The sequence below is a fragment of the Syngnathus typhle genome, linkage group LG8 (genome assembly GCF_033458585.1).
Source record: "Syngnathus typhle isolate RoL2023-S1 ecotype Sweden linkage group LG8, RoL_Styp_1.0, whole genome shotgun sequence".
In the NCBI taxonomy this organism is placed as follows: Eukaryota; Metazoa; Chordata; class Actinopteri; order Syngnathiformes; family Syngnathidae; genus Syngnathus; species Syngnathus typhle.
Window position 1 is genome coordinate 8,444,862 of NC_083745.1, and position 17,485 is coordinate 8,462,346.

General features: G+C 42.8%; 1 protein-coding gene across 3 annotated transcripts; it reads left to right on the forward strand.

Annotated features, from left to right (window-relative positions):
* Window positions 1–606: 606 nt before the first annotated feature.
* Window positions 607–16,744, forward strand: foxn2a (forkhead box N2a). 3 transcript variants are annotated; one of them, XM_061285360.1, is made up of 7 exons: window positions 607–902; window positions 3,178–3,380; window positions 9,098–9,672; window positions 11,397–11,521; window positions 11,778–11,827; window positions 12,603–12,671; window positions 13,372–16,744. In XM_061285360.1, exons 3-7 carry the CDS (start codon window positions 9,112–9,114, stop codon window positions 13,794–13,796), a joined length of 1,230 nt encoding a protein of 409 aa, XP_061141344.1. In that variant the 5' UTR covers window positions 607–902; window positions 3,178–3,380; window positions 9,098–9,111; the 3' UTR covers window positions 13,797–16,744. The 3 variants fall into 3 exon arrangements, with proteins under 3 accessions (XP_061141344.1, XP_061141343.1, XP_061141345.1); XM_061285359.1 differs by lacking the exon at window positions 3,178–3,380 and having other exon boundaries at window positions 627–902; XM_061285361.1 differs by lacking the exons at window positions 607–902; window positions 3,178–3,380 and adding an exon at window positions 1,015–1,282.
* Window positions 16,745–17,485: the final 741 nt, after the last annotated feature.

Here is a 17,485-nt window from a genome sequence, read left to right on the forward strand (position 1 = left end):
AATTAAATATTTCACAAATTGAAGAGGGCCAAGACCTGCATGTATAAAAAGAATGATAATGACATTGAGGCACATACCAGTCAAAATAGCTGTTTGGGAACAAAATACAAGTCCATCATGAATGTAATTGTGGACTAGAGTTCATAACGTCATGTGTCCACATCAACACAACCTACTTTTGCGGTTCGAACCTATGAATTGAGAATCACAACCACTCATTTACATAATCAATGCTTAAACCCACATCTCACCATACAACTCAATAAATATTAGACGAAACTTGACACAACGAGAAAAGTTTTTTTAAAAAATAGGTATTACACAGCATGTGATCAGTAAATGTGTTCGTCTGGTTAGCTTCTGAGTATCACGGTTTACTTTAGGTGGGGCCCAGCTGAGGGTCCACGGTGGTGGGTGTGGTGACATCCTCTCTCCGCCCAGAGGTGTTTGTGTTTAGCCTAAACAACATTCCGTGTAAACGCCCTCTAACAACCCTTCCGGCGTCTACGTCACCGTCAGTCGTGCGTTATTAAAAGAATATCTGTTTCTCATATGTTTGAATCTATTTTTCTACCCTTGAGGAAGCTTACAAAAAAAGTGAAAGCCCATTTGGCGATGCAAAATAGGATAGCGTGCGTGCTCGTGGAGCCCCTTCGCTGCGGCAGTTGCCAGGGGAGATAGGAGGGGAGGGGCTGTGATTGGCTGGAGTGGCTGTGTTGCCATGACGACGGCTAGGGGTTTGGTAGCGTTGCTGTGCGCTCTGTGATCCGCGCGCTGCGTGCATGGAGGAAGCAGCTGCTGATCTGATCTCTGACATTGTGCGACTGCGAGGCAGACATCCGAAGAAACTGCGTACTGTCGCGTCTTTAAGCACGCCACACCGACACCCGACGTACATGATTGTGAGTAGTCCACCCTCCTCCTGTTTTCTTGTTTTTTCTCTTAAGTCCGCGTGCGTTTGGACCATGTTTGCGAGGCGTGTGTTTCGGAGCGAGCTAAAAGTAAACGTGGTCAAGTGACTTTGCTCAGAGCGGCCAGCATGGCACAATAAGCGACAGCATGTGGCAGTTAGCTAACCTTACTTCCCCTCTTTTTTCCAAAATCCAATATTCAAGTGGCCAGCCTTTTTAACTAAGCGCATATTCTTGGCCATGTCACGTTTATCGACATAACATCGATAGAGTACTTAAAGTTGTTCCCTGCTAACGCTAGCGTTGGATTTACCCTCAGTGACCTACCGAGTGGCTGCTAAGGCTATTTCGCTTCGTGTTTGCTGTACTGGGTGAGCTAACGCATTCAGTTCTGGTAAAGTTGGTGAAAATCTTTTTAACCGGGGATAAGTTACTCGGTAACGAGTCCGGTTTGTCGGGAAGTATTGTGTAATTGTAGACGTCACTGCGCGTAACTTCATATTCCACGTTGTGTGTGACTGTCGGTGGTGAATCATCCCCTCTTTTATCCTGTATTAGCCACTGTTTTCTTTTCTCGCTGTTAATTTTCACAACTACCTTTAATCTCTCGGCTATTCAATTTGACAGAAGTGTTACTTAACATGAAATTTCGACAGGACCAAAGAATCTGAGGCTACATTGACTGAGCACATGATGTCATGTCACAAGATTGTCCCATATACTGAGCTGTCTATAAACAATATCTGACTGCAATAATTATGCTTGTAATAACACTCAAAAGGGACTGTTGTCATTGCATGCCATCAAACATTAGTTGCACGTAGTATTACTGCCTCTGTACTTCATATTATTATATTAGCTGGAACCATCATACATTTCCTCCTTGCAATATGTGTGTTTGGAGAAGGAATGTTGTGTTGTTATTTAGACTTTTGTCAAAGATCCAGTGATAAATCAAATGTAGAAAAAAAAAGAGAGATAAAGGTAAATGAACAAAAAAGATGTTATCAATCTGCCATTACTTTATAGCCAGCGTTTCTATGGCCACAACCATCTGTTGTCTTCATTGTTGTTTGTAGTCCTTGCATGTATTCCACGTCTGTATGTACTGAGGCCTTTGCAGGGTTGGTACTCTTGCCCCTCAGAATAGCCGAGAGCCTGCTAACTTTACTAACATTCGTTACTATAAATAGGACTCTGCAATGTTGTTTTTGCTTATGCTCAATAGCTTTAATATTGGTCAAGCCCTGTAACAATAAGAGCAAAATTTAATTCTTTCTGTAAGTAGAGGCCACAGTAGTGACTAGGAGTTAAAAATACTTGCACTGAAATGAAAGCATGTGCTAAAAATTGAGATTGCACTAGATGTTGCCAGCGCATTGATCTTCAATCATTTACTTGCGAGTTAAATTTCTAATTGTTGATGTTAGTTTTAAGACTAACAAGACAGCACTGCAAATCAGATTTGGTTAGGTAACATAATAACAGCCTGCTTTTTAAAAATGAAAACCCAGATGGAAGACACTTCACATTGTATTTTCGTAGAAGCTGAAAAAAAGAGTTGAATTTAGTTTACCTTTTGAAGTTTTATTTTATTGAGTCCATCATGGAACACATATTTTAGGTACTAGTACAGCAATGACAAAACTAATGCATCTCCTGAAATAAATACAACTGAGTGGTGACCCTGCCCTATGGAAAGCCTTCGGGTTCTTCAAGGTGATGACCTGACAGTGGGGGGTGGAAGGGGCGGTGAGGTTGTTATATTAATCTAGCACCGTATCCACTCTGGGATATTAGTTTTCATTTCAAAATCTCAATCTGTATTTAATTGATTTTATGCTCTATATGGGAGCAAGCTTCTGATGTACCCAACTATTCGAATGTCTAACTGCTTGTATTTTATCAAGGGCTACGATTGGCTCTTTATGACCAAGTGCGAGAGGCTGCATGCAGTTTGTGTCACGAGTAAGCATTCCATTATATGCTTTCTTTCTTGACAGTTAAAAGTCGAGCTGAATACCATGCTCAAGCAAGAAGTTGTCGAGATACTTCAATCTTGTCCAAAATGCAGCATTTTGCTGGTGTGTAGCCTATGTCGGGGTATGGGCTCTACTTGCTGAACGGAGTTCATTAGATTAGGGCAAAGTCCAGACCGTACTGATTTTGAGCTCAATTGGATTGGATTATGGACAGTCACGTTTTGTATTTGTGTTTGGACTGTTCTGTTACACAGCACTCATTGTTGGATATTTTACTCCAACAGAACACTACTGAGCTCAGCTGCAACAAACCTCTCTGGAACCCTTGTCTAAACCACACAATTCCCCCCCACCACCGCCCCAACGTAGAATACTTATTGATTTCACTGTTCTAAGCAGTTGGTCCATTTCTCTCCATCCGATGCATCTGCGGGGATTGTGTGAAGAAATGTGATCAACGAGACTACATTTTCAAAATGCACTACTGGTATGAGCTCACCTTCAGCACCATCCTCTAATCTAAACTATGTATTTGTTCTTCCTATTGAGGCTAAAGTGCCATAGGAATTGCGGTTCAAAATGGTGGTGTGACCATGTAATCAGTCTTATCACTGTATTGTGTACTCTGACCCCGAGTAAATGGAAGATTGCGTCCTTTAAAATCCGCCATGTGCTTTCAAGGCGTTTGACTGACTAGAGTTTGGGAATTGTTACAAAGGGAGATAATTCTCATTCAGTGTACCATTTAAGAGTTTGTAGTATAAGGATTTGACTCAAAGCACTTGAATGAATTGATAAATGAATTCTGGACACTTTAAGGTCTGCTCATTTTGGGTGCCCCTATTATTTACAAAATACTTGTCCAGCTTCACTGTGTGGGTCGTCACTTGTTGGCTGGCTCACTTTTTAATCTTGTGTAATATGTGCGAATGTGGGGAAAAGAAAGCCTAGAAGCATCTGAATGTGAATTCAAAAAATAAAAAAATGAAGGTGGTTGGTCATTAGGATGAAGGTGAAGTGCTTTTTCGCTTTTGTATTCCTAATTGCACTATAACCAAGCCAAATTATATTCATCAAGAGGTGCCAAAATTCAACAATTTGAGGTGTCAATTACTTTAATAATCGAGAAATCGTTTAGAGCCATTGTTGAACTTAAATTGTCCAAATCCTCTAATTTCAGCCTTGCCACACAGTAACTATTCTTTGATTTCTGTACTCCACCATGAAAGCAGACCGACTATCTTTTGTGTTTAATACAGGCGTATTTTATCTTAATCAAAATAAGACATTTACAAATATTAGCTTTTACTTTGGAAAACAATAACTGAAGTACAACAATCTATGTGGTGTATTATTTTCTAATTTATTGTTTAGTTGTTTTTATAACTAAACAATATCAAATACACAGCAATCCTTAGTTGATAACGAATAATCAGAAAAAATGCTTTTGGAAACTCAAATTATTGATTCTAAAAATAAAAAATGATTGTATCCAAATATGAGTTTATTCAATAGAAGGCTACTCGAATACTAAAGTGTTAAATAGCTGCAGGCTGCCCTACAGCTCCCCGTTATATTGTCATAACTTAAAGATTTGAATCTTGAGGAGTGCTGTAATGTTAAATGGACCAGTCCCATCTTTCTTGGATCATTCAACATCATCATCTCCGTCTGACACTTTGCAAGCTGAGTCTGATGTTAGACAAAAGCCAGCATAGAGAAAAGTGTGTCGCCAAAGTTTTACAACTCAGACTTTAACAGATTGCTTACATTAGTTATGCACATATAACTTGATTGGGAGTAGCACCTCATCCCCCTCCACTCTCGCTTCTTTCTGAGTGGTGGATGCGAGACGCTGCTGATTAGGGCACGCCTCACTGACAGCAGTGATGTGACCGTTTCCTTGATTGAGTCGAAGGCAAGAAGGGAAACACAATGGGTCTTTGTCTCATCACCCCGGGTGTAATTAACAGGGTTTATTTAATTGACAGTGTGACGTTATGCCCAGGCAGGATTTGGCAGCTTTTGTGCAACTAGTTTGCTTATTCTAGCACTGCTGGAGATGTTATGTTATGAAAGTACAAAAAGAAATCTCTATCCTCGTTTTTTAAACCAAAACATGCAAACGTGTTGAAAACGTAAATAACAAACCGATGAATTTTTGGAAGGCTGTAGACCCGAGCTGCCAACAGTCCAAAAGAAAATAGCCCGGCAGTGCTCGTTGTTTGCGGTATTTGGAGGTATATGAGATTGTGGTGGGAGGAGGGTTTCTAGACCAGACGGGTGCGTGACCCTCGAGATAAGGTTTCAGTGTTTGCTAGGAGGCTGATCTGTCCTTTGGAAAACTAACCTCTGATTAGAGTCAAAGTGCAGTTTGAAACTACAAAGTCTGCGCCCAACTCAATCTTTCCCGTGTTACTTTTGTTTGCCTGTGTGTGACTTACAGGCCCGTGTGTTTGCTAGCATTGTGTAAACGTTTGCCCTCTAGTTGCGCCAGTTCACTCTTGGTGTTGAACTGGCCCGAGTGCTCTCTGAAAATGGACTTCCTCAACAGGCAGGAGGTGTTTCCTTCCCTCCTGGTCGTCTGTAGTTGCGTGGTGAATATTGAGAGATTAGAAATGGGAGGTGGGGGGGCGTAGAAAAAGACAAAACAACTGCTTCTTTGTGTGTGAGCAAGCTTTTTTTTTTTATACACTCTTACCACCATCACAGAGTGTATTGTTTTAATCTACGTAGTAGGTTTTTATTTCCAAATAAAATGGTCTACTTTATAAGTGTTGTGAGAGGAGCCTTCTCTTTGATTGTTTTAAAGCATACAGAGCAGCGTTACACTCCAATCTTCTAATTCAGGTTTTTATTCACAGGATAGGCTGAAACATCACAGAGGGTTTCAAATAACAGCCATTGGGGTTTTGCGACACACCTTTGTGTACCGAGAAGTGGAACTGGTTTGTGTCGACTGGTTTAGTTAGTAGCCGTGATCAGGGTGTGGTTCAGCGGTGTATAAACGCAAGCATCGGTTCTAAAATTAATTTCCTCAGAACTCTATCTTGTATAGCTATATAATGAGAAACTATGCGTGAAGTATGCACTCGCTGGAACTTAGCAGCATGTCATCCAGGTTGGCTGCCGCTTTTCCCGCCCCTCTTTGTCAGACAGGTTTTGTGGAGAACAGCGCGAGACTGCTGTCCTCAGCAGTTTCCGCCTGTATTGATCTCCCCACATCAGCGCTCTCTTCATGCACAGACATGAGCGCAACCGCTTCCCTCACCACACAGGCTGCCGTGGCAACTGATTCCTGAAAGTCAGATCTGCTTGCCTGAGATCATCGCTGACGCGGCCGCCGTGGTCTCCCGTTTACGTTCTGCCGTCTATGCGACACGTCAGTGTGCTTGATCCGCCACTTAAAGCTAGCAGTGTGTCTTTGTGTCATTTTTGAATAGGCTAAGTGCTTAACGGGATAAAAGAGCATTTTGAAAGGGGGGGGGGGAAATTGCCTTGGCACCTGCTGTTTGTGCCCGCCTGTTTGCACATGAATATGATGCGGCTCATGGCACGCGGGGCTATTTTAACTTGCAGATGAGCCATCAGGTCAGCGCCATTCCAGCTTTGGTGTATTTTCAACGATGACCTGCAGTCAACAGGCAAGGTCCATTCATCGCATTGGCTTCCCTCTTATAACATTACTGGTTGGAGTCTGACCTTCCTCTAAAGGGTTTTGAAAAGAGTTGTGTTTACATTCAAATGTCAGTCCTCTTGGAGGTACCAGTCAGGAACTATGGGCGGTCGAGACTAAGATGGAAAGTGGTCAGTGTTCTGACTCTTTGACCAGGCCATGACTTGTTTTCTTCTCCAAGTAACAGGTTTTCCTTCTTGAAAACAAATGTCAACAGAATTCAGTCACAATTTTGGTGCCACACCTGTGCCATGTGGTTGACTGTCACCTTAATGGCTGTCAGTGGAATGTTTTGGGTAAGATAATTCGTATGCCATGATTACCCCTTGATTGGAAAGAGCAGTCTCAATCAGGACATCACTGTTTATCAGTAAGCAGAATTATCCAATTTGTAGGAGCAGTTCCTTTCATTTTCGAGTCTATTTTAGGATTTCTACATGTGTCCTCAGGCCGCCGACTCGTTAGTTTAGGTAGTAACGTGATAGCAACCTCGAAAACCAGTTACTTTTAGTCATAAATGTTTAGAAGAATGATTGTCATATTCCTCATAGGCTTTGTAAGCTTGTTACTCGCTATATTAGAAAATGACTTGCACACCTTAGGATTGAAGTAAAAAAAAAAAGTGTGGGAGGTCAGTATTGGAAAGAACATGCCTTAAAACATCAGATCGGAACCCCAAAAATTTGATCGGGGCATCACGAGTAAAAAGTAAAAACGATACAGTAATGCAGAAAAACTCAGACATATTATTATACTAATTTTAACCAAACATCCGTATTGCTAAGGCAAAACCAGAACAGATTATTTGCATTTCCATTCCTATCAATAAGAAATACTACCTCACTTTATGAACGTTTTGGGTTTTAAACTGAGCCACTGAACAAAATGTATTCATAACCGTGTTAAATAAAGAATAAGAAAACTAAATAAAAGATGATCATCAAGTTCCCGTCAAAATTATATGATAGCATTCTTGGAAGTGTACCTCGCCATCTTTATAAATAATACACATTGATGCATCACAAACTGTAAAATGCAATCTGCACAGATCCAATCGATCAATCCTATGCGTGGTGAAAAAGAAAAGCCTCCTTGACAGAGGTATCAAATCCACTGCAAGAACCCTGAAAACTGGAATAACCCATGATTCAATCTGAAGAAAATTGGAAGTGTCGTATGTTCCTCCACGCTCATTGAGGGTTCGATGGTAATTTTTTAAATGCCCCTTTCCTTTCATTCTCCTTACCACTGGCTGACGTTGACTTGTGTATGCGCGTGCATACACTTTCTCTCCCGCCTCGTTCTACGGCCAAACACTCTTTGGTCTGACCCAATTCCTGTCTTGTCACATAAATGAAAAGAAGCGCCGATCTGACAGATTATACTATGTCCCTTTGCATGGCTACGTTGGTTCACATTCACACATCGCCGCACTCAAGAAGCATCTGGTGTCCACAGTCAGGTGCTGCGGCATTTCCTGTGCTGTAATATGTTGGAGACAGCCAACATGGATTACTCATTTGTGAAATTTCTGCACTTAATTGAAAGGACGGCGTGGTTGTCATGGTGACGCCCAAGACTTAGAGCTTGTTGTGAGCTGAGCCCAAGATTAATCTCTTTGTACACTTGGCTTCACCAGCGTACAATGCGCTTATTTGTATTTGTTTGGGGAATAAATTCAAGCATACAGTAGATGTTAATATTAACGTAGGGCACGATACAACTGACATTTTCAGGGAAGGCCAAATTTCATATTACCAGCCGGAATCTTGTACGTATGGGGAATTTGTAAGAAACTGAGCCAAACACATTTTTTTGCTGCTGCCGGTGAAAAGCAACAAGAGCTATTGCTTCCTTCTCAGCTGTGCTCACTGTTACACTGATCAAGCAATTTCAAGGAAAAATATGTCTACTTTGCTTTTACCAAGGCATTTTTATTATTGTGCTTTGGAGGAAAGGAAAACAGTTGGTTGCTTCAGATGGGCCATCATCTCATTTAATGTACTTTGGTTCAATCTACAGTCATTTACATTAGTTTGTGAAATGTCCTTTAAATTGTAAGAGACTTCCAGGACTGGACACTTTTCATAATCCTGAATGTGACAAATTGCAACTTGATTCTTGCATAATGTGGATTAGCCTGTAACGAGCCTTGCGCAGTAAGGTGGAGGCAGTCATTTGATACCAGCAGTCAATGGCGGGTTTCATGCTCATTTACACATAACGAGCAGCAGGGTCTTGCCTGAAATGAGGTGGGCGTCAATAAGTGGAGTCTTAAGTCCGCTCAGTTGCTTGAGAGGATCTCATTGAAAGTCCTTGGCTAAAGTCAAGGGGCGGAGAGCTAAGAGGCTCTCCATCCTTGCCAAGCGTGGAGGAGAATGGCTGGGAAGTACAGTTGAGATGCAAAAGAAAGACCACAAGTATCCTTGGCTCCAAGAAAGACAATGGGTCCAGTAACGGCAACTTTAAAAGTCTTTCTGATTAATCATGTGTAATCTAATTGATATAAATCTCCTCTTTTTCTACAGACCTCTTTGATTTAATGGGTCCAATTATTGGGATGTCACCAGACAAGAAAACGGAAATTCCGGGTATGCAAGAGGAGCAGGCATGGCTTCGAGGTGTTTGTGGAGTCGGAACACTGCCCGAGGCGGAGTGCGCTTCCAGCCCCCTTGCGACCAGCGTGGACCGAGCCGGTGCCGAAGACGAAGAACTCACCAACCTCAACTGGCTTCACGAGAACCTGCTTCAGAAATTCACGTTGGGAGGTCCTGAAGCGCAACCCAGTGGGAGCCCTCTCTTTGACATCGAAGGAGACTACGGATCCAACCAGGGAACTTCATCCTCGTCCACAGCCTCAACTCACAGTAGGGGTAGAGAGCGGGACTCCTTGAAGTCCAAGCCCCCTTTTTCTTTTTCGCTCCTCATTTACATGGCCATTGAGCAGTCTCCCAGCAAATCTTTACCTGTCAAAGAAATCTATGGCTGGATTCTTGAGCACTTCCCTTACTTCTCCAATGCTCCCACCGGATGGAAGAACTCAGTGCGTCACAATCTCTCCCTGAATAAATGCTTCCGCAAGGTCGAAAGGAGTTTAGGAAAGGTATGTCTTAAAGGTGCTTTCTCATTCGACACACTTTCAGACAAGCGCGGTCCAATTTGATCTCATCATTATACTATGCTAAATATGTTGTATTTCAAATTTTAGTTGCCAAAATAATTGATTCAGCAAATCCCTAAATAGTGTGGGTGATGTGACAAACGTGTAGGTCTGCCACATAATGGCCGCTACAGCGATAAGACTGGAATTTCATCCAGGTCATAGCTACAAAGGAAATGCAAACAAAGCACAGTATTTTGTACGCGCAAGGTATGCAACTCTAGACCCAGAAATTGAGCGACTGAAGGTTGGAAAAGTCCTCTTATCATTGTCATCCCAAGGCAAAGTGATTATTAAGGAGCCATTTACCACGGCGCTCTATTAAGCAGTGTAGATCGAGTAAATGTAGAAAAGTCTTATCAGTATAGTTACAAATATTTTAATGTTCTAAATCTAGTTCACTGTTGATTTGAAAAACAGTTCGATGACAGCTATGTCTGCAAAAAGGTGATTATTTTAAATCACGTGGCTAAGTAGGACACTAGTAGAAATTGAAGTGAGTGCTGGTGCTATGGTCTGCAATAAACAAAATATTCTGCCCTGCTGTGTGATAGTATAAGAGACGTTGGTTAAGTCTAAAAGCACTAAAAACGGTGAGTCATAATGTGTAGTAAAACAACGCCTTGGTCTCCTATGGTGAAAAAAAAAAAAGCCTAGTTGTGATATTGAAACTGTGACGCAATAATTTAGCAGTTTTCGATTTTCTTTAAGCAACAAATAAGTATAGTTGACTCTATAGCTGGTAGAGCGCTCATGCTCCAGAGTAGAACGTTTGCTCGTATCCAGTGTTGGCCCAGTTTGTGACACAAACTGTGTTACGTAGATCCAGATAGGGACACAATGGTTGCCATATTGAGCTTCAGTATGACTTTGGACTTGTGACCGGTAGAACCCGTAGTGCCAGGTCTGTACATGGCTACAATGTGCTATTTTTCCACCACCGTAGGAGATAGGGGCAGGTTAGCACTCTGCGGGGCGCAACACGGAGTAGCGCAAGTCGCTCAGCATGCAGGTGCGCAGTGTGAGCACTTCGTCTGCTGGCAGATCAGCGGCAGTTTCACATGACACTGGCTGGTGGTTTCCGTTGCCATGGAGACATTTCCTTCTTCCTGCATCGGGGACGGGCTTGGTAATGTGAGTCAAGGTTATTCTCCACCCTCCCTCCCTCGCTCGCTCCCTCAGACTGGGCAACAGCACAGCACCATCAGATAATATGACCGTTAACACACTCCCGCACACATCACCAACAGACAGTCGGAGCAGTGTGTGCAGCGTGTGGAGGAACTTTGTTCACGAGAAGAAACGCTGTGAAAATGAGACGATCAGTGTGTGTTTTTCACCAGATTGAATATGAATGCTGGATTTTCTATAGGGGGACAATTGGCCTCAAAATAATTCTTTCTCGTAAATATGAGTCCTCTCATAACATGGATCGCTAGAAGCAAGATAAACAAAGCATAAGTAGGAAGGAAGCCCGTGTTGCTTTGGGTTTGCTGTTACTTGAAATGATAGCAGCAATAAGTTGAGTTGTTATTAACAGGGTCAAACATTTTATTGATCTAATTAACTGTTATTTATTCACTTAAGGTAATTGAGCCTCATTGCAGCAGAGTCAAATAAAGGATGTTGACTCTTGATAGTCTCCCAATGTTTCACTATCATTGCAGGCCAGTGGAAAAGGTTCTCTGTGGTGCGTCGACCCAGAGTACCGCCCCAACCTGATCCAAGCCCTTAAGAAGCAGCACTTTCCCGCCGCACATGCCTTCTGCACACCACCCGCCTCCCCGCCCAGGTGACCTATCTTCATTCCCCACAGTAAATTGTGACAGGATGTGACGATGCAGGAAATTGTTCTCAGACCATCAAGTCGGACCATCACTCCGGGTTAAATGGTCTTAGTTCTTTGAAATTGAAGATGCTTTTTATGGTGTCATTTTGATGGGTTTCAGCAGTGGCTAGTTCTTCAAGCACACCACTTTTGAAATTCAAGTATGATACAGTGGTTGATGTTTCTTTTCTTTTTTTCTTTTCTTTAATCTCTCCTGCAGTGCCTCCTCACCCCCTCGTCATCTCTTTCTGCAAGGTTGCTCATTTAAAGGTGAGGCAGAGCTCTCTTGGTTTTTGTACGCTCACGTGCTTTACAGCTTTGTGAATCCGCCGTAGTGTGCTTGTGAATGTATCGCAATTGTGACGCTTTTGTGCATTTCAGTCACAGAACATCCAGCATCTTGTCCCCTCCCCACCCCTCGCAGTTCTTAGTTTGATTTATTACTTTGAAGTCATTGATGCCTCATGTGGTCCATTCGATGCCTCAGCTATTGCGCCCCACTCACTCTGCCTCTTAGATTTGTAACCTTGACAACAGGCAGAGTTTCCGTTGGTGCTGAGTGTGGAGCACTCAATCTTGCTGTAATCATTAATAATTTAGAGCCCCAGAAGTGAGCCATGAGGCTTTTAGACACTTTGTCAGGTCTGAGAAGATCGGATGCATTCTTCCTATCAGCATGTATTTATCCTCTGCTTTGTTTTGATGAATATTTGTTTTGTCCGATCCATTCCATTGGCATTTTTGGGGTCACTTCAAGTGGTGCGCAAAAATCGTTAAACCTTGCTATGCCTTGCAGTTCCACCATGGGGCGGGCAAGTGGGATGGCGATGGCTTCAAAGAACCAAGAAAATAAACAAGGAGCATTCAGCGTTTTACCCTACCGATTTAAAAACTCCTTGCTTATCAATCAATAACTTTTGCGACCCTTTTCAAACTTTGCGGCTTGGTGGAAATGAGCAATGTTAAAAGGGAGCGAAGCGCCCCGCTCGTTGCCTTGCTCTCACACCTTAGCACTGACCGTCATGCATGTTCTCTCCTCTTCCAGAGTCTGATATTGATGCTGCCACTGCCATGATGCTCTTAAACTCTGCCCCAGGGCACCACGTTGACCCATGTAAGAGAATCCAACAAGCAACCATATGTTCACCCTCCTCACATAACATCCACCTCATTGCTTTAAGTGTTTTTTATTTGTCTGCTGATTCGGTTGGACATACTTCTCATCCGCGTTCATAATTTTATGGCACATGTTTAATTCATTTGACGTGAGGACATTCGGTATGTGGCTAATCATAGAAGATTATTGAAAACAATTTGAATCGTTGTTAACAATAGAAATGCTATTAGAATTTTGAAGGTGCTGTATATTTGGTTAATTGATTATTAGAAATTCCATTGATTGCTGATGAATTACTCGTTGACGTAAGTGAGGTGAAACGGCAACGGCAAAATTGACAACGGTTGATTTGGTCTTAATTAAGCAGTGGTCTACTGAAGGAGGACAGGAGGTTGTCAGTTATGGCAAGTTGAGCTACGTACATGTAAGAAGACTTCCACTGTGACAACACTTCCAGGGGCAGTGTTAATTCACTCAGTCCAACTCAAACATTAAAAATGGAGTTCCGAAGATTCAGAGTCTCTGATTTGACCCCCGTCACGGCATTTACATGTGCCAGTTGATCGAGGAACTCCACCCCACATTGTTGATTAGAATGTGTTTAATGCAGAGTTGATTATTTCAATAAGCCAGACGCAAGTGGCTTGTAAACTGTCGGTTTGCCCTCATCACTTTTTGCTACATCTGCTCTCGGCAGGCAATTCTGAAGGCCCACTGGACCTCTCCAGACCCGACTCGGTCCTGGTGAGCAGCGATCCAAAGCAGGACCACAACTACAGCAGCGTCGCCCTGCAGCGCTGCTCCTCCCGGTCTTCCTCGTCCTCCCTTTCCTCCTTAGATGAAGGAGGCTGCGAGCGCAGGCAGTCCCGCCGCGCCGGCAGCGAGGGCTTCCACAGCGACGAGGACTCTGACCTCTGGGATGAGAGGGGCGTCAACCAAACGCAGCGCCGCCCGCCCGCCATCAAATGGCCTGCTGGCAAAAGGCCGCGGCGTGAGGTCAAGCCAGAGTTGGATGAGGAGCTTAAAGAGGCCGCTGGTTCATTGCTGCACCTGGCGGGTATACGCAGTTGCACGGAGGGCTCCAAACGCAATGTCAAGAGCACAAAACTTAACAGGAAATAAAAGATAACCCTTCATCAGACTCTGGACCCTGTGAACCCTCACCTCTGACCCACCCCCAGTCGCGTGTCCCGCTGTGCCTCCTTCTCCTTTTCTCATCTCATGTCTTGGCCATTTTGAGCCTCTCTTTCGTTGTTTGTTTGGGATATCTCTGTCCAACGAATCAAATGGCAATAGTATTGTTCACACAGGAGAACGAAGCCATAATGAGACTTTTGCAACTCGGGGGCGGTCACAACATATTTGGGGAGGGGGGGCTGAGCGACGGAGAACGGACTCGATCCAAAATGACCTGCCTGCTTCTGTCGAAATAGACGATGGTGACTCAAGATTTTCTTTTTCCTGTGAAAAATGGAAAACTTTTTTTCTAACTCAAAGCGTTGCATGCTTCCTCCTCAAACTTGTATCCTCTTCCAAGTGAGTCTGTATATGACGCGAACGAGTGCATGTTTGTAAAAGACAAAATCTAACCTCCTGGTGTTGCGCGTTTTCCCCTTTTGTGCTAACGGAAAGATAATAATACGGCACGGTTTTAAAACGTGTGCTCTACACCTCTCTTGAGAGAGAGATGCAATAATGAATCCACAACCTTAACTTTTTCACGTCATTTAATATTGTGACTTTTTCCACCCCAGAGATATGCTGGTTAAGATGCAATTAAGCAAATGAATGGGATAGCGTTATTGTCTTGTTACGCCGTAAACATGAGGATTAGCAAATTGCGGAATTAGTATTTACTCTGCCACTGCCAAATTCTACTTGCAAACTTTGCCACTTCGCCTTGTCAATCACGTTGATCCACCGGGATGTTTTACATTTACGGCGCACTTGGCTGTGTGCGCAACGGATTTCCTCGACTACTTTTACTTGTGTTTTCTTCAGTCTAAAACTGAAGGTGAGACAAGAAGGGTCAGTTACTCTTATGTTGAGAGAAAAAAAAAAAGTAGCCATGCTGCTTGACCCTTGTGGACGGGATGCTAAATAACCACTGGTTCTTGCACCATTTATTGCAGTTTATTTTTTGTTCAAATCCGGCGGGATGCCTGTCTGATTTGGGAGAGTTGAAGTCGAGCTTGTTTAAAGCACGATAAACCCGACGGTACAGTCATGGTTGGACATAACTGGAATCCTTATGATGTGAGCTGCTCTCGTGATTTGACCCCAACTTCCGGTCGGCCACTGGTGTTCCTCTCGCTGCGCTTCCTCCTTAAAACAAAATAAGGAAGTACAAAACCCCTTCACGCTGTGAAATGTGGTGCTTACTGTCTGCTGATTACGGTCGGCTCACTGTGGGAGGTTACAAGGCAAGCTGCATTTGACATTTAGGTTTTTCAAATCAAAAGTACTTAACAATATGAGGAAAACGCGCACAATAGCATCTCATCCCACATGATATTTAAAAAACAAAAGTGCCACAATGTGTTTTTGGTGGCTTTAAGTATAGCCTATGTTGTCATTGCCAAACATTTTACTGTGCCACTGATGTAAAACCGCAAGGGGCCATGGTTGCGATGTTCCCCTGTTGCCACAATCTAATTCTAAATTGTCACGACTTGTTGTCCAAAGTGTCAGAAGCGCATTAACAGGAAATGTAAGCGGACTCTGGACACATCCTATCCTTTGGTTTATTTTGACCACTTTATGGTTCGGATCTGCTGTTGCAGACGTACAGTAATTCTTGCATACACTGGTCTTATTTTGCTGTGAAAGAAGAACAAATTAATTGTTCGTGAATCTTTACCTTATTTATAACTTTAATTTATCGGGTGGAAACGCCACCAAACACTGGTCATCTGAAAGGAGAATGACGAGGCACATTTAATTTCTTTTTTCATATAAGAAGTATTTTTCTTGTTCTGCTTTGATTTCACAGCAATACAGCCTATTTTCCCCCTCTTTCCATGTGTTAAGTATTTTTGCCAATTGTCTATAGAGCGGGTGTTTTTATTTTTGTTTATTTTGGAAATTTAACTATGACTGCCAGATTTTCTTTGCTTTTTGTTAGCCTGGATAGAAAATGTTGATCAACATTCATACAGAACCTTTCTTTTGCTGCCAAAATTGATGTACAAACTGAGGTGGTGCAAAATGTCACATTTCCCTCTCGTGTTGTTGAATTTCTGATTTAATCATTTTACATTTTTGTCTTTATGTGTACTTTTTTTTTTTTAAAAACTTGAGCTAACTACAAAAAAAAACAACTACTGCCACTCATTAGTCATGCTTCCAAGACTTGTGAATAATTGTGATTGTCACTGGAAAATTGGAGCAGACCCATGCGGTCACCCAGGCTGCTTGTGTAGTTGCAGACCCTCAGCCCGTTTTGAGGGCTGGGGATCCGGTCCGAGAGCAATTAAGGCCTCAGACGAAGCCCATAACATTTAACCCACAAATCCAAATAATAGATCATTTATACTGTGCTATATGATAAGAAACATTTGTTTGATTTTAAGATCAGTTTTATTCTTGAATTTAATATGGCCCTTGGGAGTACACTGTAAAACCTGATTTGGCCACTGAGCACAAAAAGGTTCCCCATCCCGATAGAGTTCTCACTCATTCATTTTGTAGCACTTGTCAAAAGAAGGCTCTGTTGCTCTCAGTAAAACAACACACCACAAATTTAACGCCACTCATGACACCGGTTGCTCTGTTGCTTGTCAGCTTTGATTAAATATCGGTCATGTGGTTCTCTGAATTATGTTGCAGCTCTGTATGGGTATGATTAAGTTGCCTTGGTTGAAAAAAAAAAGAAAAAAAGAAACGCAACAAAAAAACTGCCAGCCCAGTATCAGTTTGTGTCTGCCATGGCTTTCGGACCGGCGCACATTTTTGGTTTTTGTATGCTAACCTCTGTTGATAAAATGTTTATAAGATTTATTTTCGCCAAAGATATGCAATTGCATTATATATGGTATTACAAAACTATTAATAAAAACCTGTTCTTCTTAGCATCGTGAGCACTTTTTGTTGTTGTTGAAAATTCTGGTTCACCACCAGTGTATTAATAGTCAGTCTACACTTGCTACATTTCTGATCAATGTTACCACCTGCTGTGGTTGCCAGAGCACTCGTAGAAGCTAATCATAGCCCATTATTCAACTATAACTACTCATTCATGTGGCAGCCTTTTCAGTTTTCACATTAGCATGTCACAGCTGGCAAATATTTCCCACCAAGTCTGGCTGTTTTAGTCGTGTTTTGACTGCACAATCTGTGATCAGCGCCACGTGTGTGACTCCTCCGCCACACACTGCCGCCTTCATCCTACTTGTCTTTTTCACTCTTCCAACATGGCAGACTGCCAGAATTGCACCTCACATTAATGCGGACCGTGCCGAAGATGGCTATATCATCATATGTCCTCAACACAATCTTTGCTCTAAGTTGATTTGTCATAGAAGACTGAGGGATGAGCACGGTGGTGACCTAGTACTGTACAAGAGCCTCAGGCCCATTGGTGCTGCACTATTGTTCAATAGAGTCCTGTGTGTGGACTGGAAGTTGGGAGGTGGGGGCTTCTCCCTACTGACTGCCTCAATTCAGCTGGAAATCAGAGCAGCATCCCCCCCCCCCCTCCCACATGGCCTTAGCAACCACGCCACGCCGACAGTTGCCAGGCAACCAGACAATGCTGGAGCCACTGGCTGCAGTGTGTGTTGAGTTTTCCACGTACAAAAGTGGCAAAGGAT